Source organism: Atta colombica, unplaced genomic scaffold (assembly GCF_001594045.1).
Source record: "Atta colombica isolate Treedump-2 unplaced genomic scaffold, Acol1.0 scaffold198, whole genome shotgun sequence".
In the NCBI taxonomy this organism is placed as follows: Eukaryota; Metazoa; Arthropoda; class Insecta; order Hymenoptera; family Formicidae; genus Atta; species Atta colombica.
The window spans coordinates 5,352,105-5,359,663 of NW_017259291.1; the positions used below are offsets into that span (position 1 = coordinate 5,352,105).

General features: G+C 32.4%; 3 protein-coding genes across 6 annotated transcripts in view; 2 read left to right on the forward strand and 1 right to left on the reverse strand.

Moving 5' to 3' along the window:
- Positions 1-2,461, reverse strand: part of LOC108687061 (leucine-rich repeats and immunoglobulin-like domains protein 3) — an 8,000-nt gene extending 5,539 nt beyond the window's left edge. For 2 of the 3 annotated variants that reach the window (XM_018192671.1, XM_018192672.1), the window contains exon 1: positions 1,980-2,461. In XM_018192671.1, coding sequence (XP_018048160.1) covers positions 1,980-2,218 — 239 coding nt within the window. In that variant the 5' untranslated portion in view covers positions 2,219-2,461. Of the gene's footprint in view, positions 1-990; positions 1,201-1,979 lie in introns of those variants that run through there. The other variant, XM_018192673.1, reaches the window with a different exon arrangement.
- Positions 2,462-2,566: 105 nt separating this feature from the next.
- LOC108686907 (protein FAM98B) lies at positions 2,567-5,967 on the forward strand. Of its 2 annotated transcripts, XM_018192416.1 has the most exons (6): positions 2,567-2,666; positions 3,108-3,250; positions 3,424-3,790; positions 3,901-4,191; positions 4,279-4,577; positions 4,826-5,967. In XM_018192416.1, the coding sequence occupies exons 2-6, from the start codon at positions 3,213-3,215 to the stop codon at positions 5,382-5,384; spliced, it is 1,554 nt and encodes a 517-aa protein (XP_018047905.1). In that variant the 5' UTR covers positions 2,567-2,666; positions 3,108-3,212; the 3' UTR covers positions 5,385-5,967. The 2 variants fall into 2 exon arrangements, with proteins under 2 accessions (XP_018047905.1, XP_018047904.1); XM_018192415.1 differs by lacking the exon at positions 2,567-2,666 and having other exon boundaries at positions 2,928-3,250.
- Positions 5,968-6,360: 393 nt separating this feature from the next.
- LOC108686968 (ribonuclease H2 subunit C) lies at positions 6,361-7,301 on the forward strand. The gene is made up of 3 exons (XM_018192502.1): positions 6,361-6,586; positions 6,855-7,087; positions 7,173-7,301. The coding sequence occupies exons 1-3, from the start codon at positions 6,439-6,441 to the stop codon at positions 7,191-7,193; spliced, it is 402 nt and encodes a 133-aa protein (XP_018047991.1). The 5' UTR covers positions 6,361-6,438; the 3' UTR covers positions 7,194-7,301.
- Positions 7,302-7,559: the final 258 nt, after the last annotated feature.

Below are 7,559 nucleotides of genomic sequence, written 5' to 3' on the forward strand. Positions count from 1 at the left end.
TAATAAAAGTTAACATGGAGTCCAATAGGTGAAAGAAGTTCATATAAGTTTATGTCCAAAAATTCTTTATTGAAAAATTGTAAACCTTCAAAAATTCACAAGCAGAATCCTGATGGACCCATAGACGGAGCTGTTAACTCAGAAAAAATGACGCTCAGTTATTGTTTATATATCTTGACTTTCAACTGTATTGACTTTAAAAAGTATCTTTATAAGAAACTAATAAAAACAGAAGAATTAAGAATTAATTTTGAATATATGATATTGAATTCATTATTGAATTCATTCTTTTAAAAGGAAAAAATTTCTCTTGTAACTATTGTAATAATTTATAAAATCCGTTTGTACGAATCAAGATATATAATCAATAACTGAAAATCATTTATTTCTGAGTCAGATTATACAAAAAATAAAAGTAGTAAAACATAAACAGTAAGCTGAGTAAGCGAATCGACCAATCACAAGAAATGTAAGATAATATCGTAAGCAAAATCAAGATGTTGATTTACTTACTTCTGACATTTTACTGCTTAAATTTTTTTGTCTTAATTTTGTCTAACAAATTATAAAAATAATTCTGCTTATAAATCTTTGCAAATTAATGACTCTTTAATGAAACATTTTCAGATTTAAATTCATATGAACTTTTTTAATCTACTCATTAACAGTATAAATTTCGTTTCAATCTTAACGAAAACCTTGTATATTATCTTAAAATATAATATAAAATAATAGTTCTCTGCCTTTAGACTTCTTATAAGATATTATATAATAATATTTACGAACATTAATGTATAATCTGATAAACTTAAGCTATTTCAACATTATATAATGATACTGATAAATTATGTGAAACATAAATATAGATATATAAGAATTATTTCAAAATTATTTCTGTACAAAGAATATATTCTGCTTAAGACCTTCTTATTTAGACACACCTTTCAAAAAGCAGAAATGTTGTAGTTATATAATTATATATCTTAATACCTTAAATAGCATAGACATGAATGCTTAGACATGAATTCTTCTCCCCTATTTAGATCTTGCTCTCCTTGATTCTGAGCATTGAAGGACTTAACAGTCAATCATCACACATAGCATCCTATATGGCTATAGAAACCTGACCATTTATTTCTATAGAGCCAGTTTCATCAATCTGACCATTTAGTGAAGGGACAAGCAACCCACATGCAGTCATAACAACCAATATTATTCCCCCTCGATTTGACTTTCAAACAATATAGTATAATAACAGTTATCATCCAATAAATAATAAAATGCTACATAATAATCATTGCTTGTGAACTTTTATTTGAGACACAAACACATGGATTATTAACCGACATCTTTAATAAATTATCATATTTTATTAAAATTACAACTTTATTAGAAATTATTAAAATAAAAATGTTTTAAAAATTATTTTAAAATAAAAATTACATTCATATTTTAGTTTCTGTTTTAATATTGTTTCGATAATTCAATAATTAAATTAATTTTTAATATATGTATATTGTTATTTAATAAATTATAGGTAAGACAAGAAATAGATTTCTTTAAATATTAAATTGTCAATATTATAATATTTATCACTAAATATTATTTTCCCATCCTTCAACTATCTTAAAAGCACAAAAATAAATTATAAAAATCACTGATAGCTATCATAAAGTATATCAGTGATTATTTTATTTTTGTTATAATTCTTTTATCTTATCTATGTTAACTCATATAACACAAACCAGGTCTTATAATCAGTAAGATCATCTTCTAATTCTTTCAACATGTATAACAAAGCATTATATATCTTCATCCTGAAAACGATGAATGGAAGGAAGTACTCCGTGTACAAGATTCATCCTTTATGAAACCTGACTGACATCGCAGGAGAAACCTAGACGCCGTTTGTCATATACAAAGCCAAAGTCGCTATCCTATCAACGCCATCCTGCCAGCAGGTCACAGCGTTTACTCACAGGATCTCAGTCCACGGTGGCAGTCCGCTGGGCGCCTGGATCAGCTGCAACTCGTTGCAGGCGACCAAGTTGCCGAGGCAGGAGCATTCAACTGGGCAGCGGTCTGTATTGTCGTTCGACTCGGCATAGGTCGACGACACGCTCAGCGCGAACCAACATGCGACCAGCAGGAACACGACTTTCCATTTCCGCTTGAGTCGTCGCGCAAAGTGATGGTGCTTCTCCGAGCACCACGACATCGCGCACAATACGCACGCACACGTACACGCACGCACACCACTGATTCAGAGTCCGACTCTAGACGGTTGTACGACAATGCTCACCACTGCTGCGACGCATCATCGCCGTGGTGTCGTAGGACAAATTCGGCGAGCCCAGCGACCGGGCAAGTTACCATAACACTACCGAGGAGCTGATGTATCCGCGTCGTTATCAATTCAAAACAAACTCCTCGGCTTCACTCTCAGAAACGCTGTGACCTACGCACCATGATGACGCCTACGGAGTACGGAATGACCAGGAACGACTCTAATTGCACGCGCTAACGCCGCGCCATCTCGTGAATTGCCTGAAATGGTGGCCGACGCGATCTTTATGGCTTCCGTATGTAAAACGAGGAAACTTATCGTGAGATAAAAAAAATACGCGGTGTTCCGCCAATCAATTTACTGTTCTTACGGAAAACGGGTAAGTTGATTCACCAAGATTTCGAAACCGAGAAAATCAAGGATCTTGAAAATCAATAAAATATAAGGAGAATATAGTTGAGACATTATTGAAATTTTTGAAGAATTTCTTTAATTTCAAAGAATTGCAATTCGGATTTTGCACTGCGGAAATTTAAATTCTCCAAAATCGACGAAATATACTTTGACATTTGTCTGTGCTCCACTAGCTTTACTTATAGCTCCATTCTATGATCGGAACCTAAGGAAACGTAGCGTTGAAAACAGGTTGTATTGGTCTCCGAGCTGTTTCTTTGATTTCTTCTTATTGTGCAATTTGATCTATGTCAGTGCCATAACCGGTACCCGGTTCTGTGCATTGAATATATCGACGTAGAGGAACTGGAGGAGTTCAAGGCAGTGAAACGTTTCAAGCATAGCTTGTATCTGCATTAATTTCTAGATAATACGTACACGATATATTATTGCATATCTTACTCCGTAATATCTGAAATCCTCCGTAATATCTGAAATCCTCCGTAATATCTGAAATCGAAAGACGGTTGAAATGGAGGACAAACTGTTACAGATGCTCCAAGATGTTGGGTAAGTAATTGGATTATTTCACGAAGGATTTATCCGGACTTGAAAAGAATTGAAGCCTTAGATAGACTACATTATAATAATAAAAATGCTTTAGGTTAAAGCATTTTTATTATTATAATGTAATCGCACCTTTTATATTTTTTTATGAAAGAATGAATTTTTAATGATCTTAGATATACTGGGCCAATGCTTGATGCTAACAAACTGTTGAATGCCTTAAAACTTGGCGCAAAATCGCCGGATTATACTAGTCTCGTAAGCTGGTTTGCCGAGCAACTGGCGACGTTTGTAGATATAGATGAAACTGTTCATGCTACAACAAGCTCGGACGATGCTAGTTCCTTTCTCTTAGAATTAAGCTTCTTTCTTAAAGAAATAGGATGTATAAATGAGAAACTGATGACTGGACATATGAATCAAAGACTAGCTAATGAATCTGAAAGAGCTATACTTATAGAATTTTTAACAACAGAGCTTATGGCTTGTAAATTATTGGAGGTGAAATGTCCTAAAGAAGAGAAGCAAATAGAAGTCACTATTGTAAGCAGTTTTAAATTGTGTAGTATTTTAATTGCGTTTTTTTATACTGACATTGCAAAAGATTTTAATAAAATATACTGATTTAATGATATACTTTATGTTTTGTACAGGATGAAAGTGACACTGCAAGAACTTTGAAAAATATGTTGGTAATACTGAAGTTTCAAAAGCCACCAGACAATATTTCGCCTGACTTATTGTTTTCACGGCTAGAAACTAAATTATCAGAAGTTTTAAAGACTGTACCACCTAATCATTTAGATAAACCATTTATAGATGTCGAGCTTTCTGCTAAACAGTGGGAGAAACTAGGTCAGTTACAAGAAGAAATGCACAAGGAATATATAGTTCGACGTGAGATGTTGCTCAAACGTCTTGACGTTACAGTTCAATCATTTTTGGTAAGAACAAATTTAAAAATACTTATTTACACATACAGACCAATATATTCGATGATCATTCATTAAAAATTGTGCAATTTCACTTAGTGGTCTGATAGAATAAAATCACAAGAGACTGAAGTAAACAATAGATACGACAAGAAAAGAAAGACTTTGAAAAATGAACCAAAAGTGACATTGGCCGATTTATTAGCAGCTAGAGACGATTTAGCAATAATTGAGAAAACAAGTAACGCAAGTGTTCGCAAGAACACACGAAGTAAAATCAACAGCGTTATTATTGGAGCAGTTCCGGATAGAGGTGGTAGACCATACGAACAAGAGCCACCTCCACCAGAGATGCCACCATGGCAGAAGGATAGAGTTCAAGGACCGCCATCATTTCAGTAAGTTAATAAAATAATATATTCTCTAAAAATTTTAGAGTGTATCTCACTCTGAAGAGTAAAATCTCTCATTCTTAAAGATTGAAAATTAAGCCATTTTTTCAAGATTGGCTCAATTTTTCACTCCTTATAGTGAGATTCCGCTCCAAAAAAATTAAAGAGTAAAAGGACTGGGATTATAATCAAAAGATAATGAAATGAGATAGTATATATGCATGTATATACATATTTTTTTTTTTTTTTTTCAGAGGCGGAAGAGGAGGAGGTGGAGGTGGACGCGGTGGCGGCGGTGGAGATAGAGGACGTGGAGGTGGAGATAGAGGACGCGGAGGTGGTAGAGGTGGTGGAGGCGGTAGAGGTGGAGGAGGTGGCGGTGGTGGCGGCTATCGAGATCATAAAGATGCTAGTAGTAACTTTGGCCAGAACTTGAATTATCAACAGCAATATTCCGGACATGGACATAGAGAATGTTATCCGGATCATAGAGATGCAGGAGGATATCAGAGAGGTGGTGGTAGCAGTGGTGGAGGTGGATCTTATCGTGGGGATTCCGGCACGAACTACAATCAAAATTATGGTCAAAGTTACGGTCAGAATCAGAATTATCAACAGCCGCAATATTCCGGCCAGAGAGACTCGTATGGAGGTGACAATCGAGGCGGTGGGAACTATTATCAGGACAGGAGGGAAAGCGGAGGAGGAAGGGGAGGAGGCAGAGTTCAAGGTGGATGGAATCAAGGTGCCAATAATTCTGGTTCGAATAGTTATCAACGTGGCGGCTACAGTAGAGGCAGAGATCAATACTGAAGATGTCACTTTGCGTATATTTTTAACGCTAGCAGAAGTTTCTCACAAAAAGATAAAGTTATGATATTAAAATAATTATAGTAATTATTTTAATTAGCTCATCACTTACGCTTATAATATACTCACGCACATAACTTTGGTCTTAAAATAATCTTTAAGTTCGGAATATTTGTAATAATGTTGTTGAATCATGTTATTTTTAAATTTCAGCTAGCTAACTCGAAATTATAATATTGCATTAAGATAGAATTATTATATTATTTATCTCTTTCGTATATAGAACGCTACTTTTATATTGAGTTTTTAATTTCATCATTCGATTTAGATATATGTAAATATAATTACTGTTTCCTATGCAAATCGAAAGTATAGTAATTATGTAAATATACATATTATAGTTGTTTGTTCGTTTATCAAAAGTAGCGGATTAAAATTAATTTATAACGCGAAATATGAAGACTGTAAATTAAATCATTTGAATTTTGTATTGAATCGCACATTATATGTATCAAAATGTATGAAATGAATAATATTATGTATGTACTTGCAAGCATAATACATACAAAATTCCCAATATACGAAATATTTCTGTACATGAATTATACATAATAATATCCCTTTTAATATTCCTTTTAAGATTTTTTTTAAGATTTTTTTTTTGTTAAAAATTACATTAGAATTACATAAATTGAATGAAAAGTAATTTTGTATCCTCATACTTCGAACCTTCTCCTAGTAATTTTTGAAATCTTACCTTCAAAATCTAGTAACTTTAGAAATATCATTTGAAAAAATGATTTTTTCACGATGGCACCAAGTCATGGAGTTCTGTTCTTTAACCTAAAATTCTTGCACGGTTTACTTTTTCTCTTTTTCTCTCCAACGTGGAGAGAAAAGGAAGAAAAATGAACTGTGCAAAAAGTTCTGCTAAAAAGAACAGGTATGATAATAAGCATAATATTATTGGTTAGTTTGTATGTATACATACAGAATAAAGGTTCATCAAAACTTTTCGAAGTTAAACAATTATTACTTCACATAGTATTAAATTAACATGGTCACACGATTACACATTAATGAGAAAGATTTAGTTAATCGAGACGAGTCCGAGTTACATTTTATGCCATGTAAAATTCATGGAGACGAAGCTGCGAATGTTTCATCCTTTTTCAAGCCTTACATTCGTAAGCTAGATGAAGAATGTGAGTGAATGAAAGTTGAAAAGAATTTTCTCAGTATCGCATATGTGTACAAACAATATTAAAAGTATAGACAATATTAAAAAACAAATAAATCTGTAAAACTAGACGTAAAATTTTATTACATTTTTTTATCTATTATTTTGTGTTTAACTTTCAATTTACGTAACACGTTAAATGAATATAATAATTGAAGCAACAAACAAATCAAAAAGTTAAAGAGAATTTAAGGTTAATTTATGATATTAATTTATCTTTTGATTATTTAAAGATTATGATTGTTCCTTTCGTGGCTATCCGCTTCAAGGAAAAAAAATAACTGTACCTGCTGGATTCAGAGGCATCATGTTTATGGAAAATAAAAAGACAGAAACAGAAAATAAGGACAGGAATTTGTATTGCACAGGAACTTTTTCACAGTTAATGTATTGGAATTATGATAAAATACCATCTAAGAATGATACTTTTGTGGCAGCATTAGATTGGGTCGACATAGCTAAAGTGGTTAGTTTTTTTTTACATTTGTAAGTTATAACATGTTAGTTTTTACCAATGTATCGTTCTAATATATTTTTCTAATAATTTTTAGTTACACTCACCAGAAACATAGATGATACCAGAAGCAGATTATTTTAATAAGATATAAAATAAAATATATGTTCTTTGAATGTTACATTTTTACTTTTGATAGGAGAAAAAAATAATAAAAAAATATTTTGTATAACAGATTTATTTTTATGGCATCATACTGGAGTGGTTATGCCACAAATAATGACCTGCATATGTTCTATGATTAAGATGTGTAAAGAGTGACAAATAGTGATAATATTGTTATAGCCTAATTAGCAGTGACATTTGAAGAATTTCCTATTTAGATATTTGTGGACTTCATTGTTTCGTTTAATATAATAATACAATTATATAAATGCATTCTGCTGATTTTTCTTGAATGTGTAAATCTGTTTTATGGAAGAAT

Coding starts and splice junctions, on each gene's coding strand:
- LOC108686907 (XM_018192416.1), top strand. CDS start 3,213: ATGGAGGACAAACTGTTACAGATGCTCCAAGATGTTGG. Junction 3,251..3,423: donor CAGATGCTCCAAGATGTTGG/GTAAGTAATTGG, acceptor TAATGATCTTAG/ATATACTGGGCCAATGCTTG. Junction 4,192..4,278: donor TTACAGTTCAATCATTTTTG/GTAAGAACAAAT, acceptor AATTTCACTTAG/TGGTCTGATAGAATAAAATC.
- LOC108686968 (XM_018192502.1), top strand. CDS start 6,439: ATGGTCACACGATTACACATTAATGAGAAAGATTTAGTTAATCGAGAC. Junction 6,587..6,854: donor TCGTAAGCTAGATGAAGAAT/GTGAGTGAATGA, acceptor GATTATTTAAAG/ATTATGATTGTTCCTTTCGT. Junction 7,088..7,172: donor GGGTCGACATAGCTAAAGTG/GTTAGTTTTTTT, acceptor AATAATTTTTAG/TTACACTCACCAGAAACATA.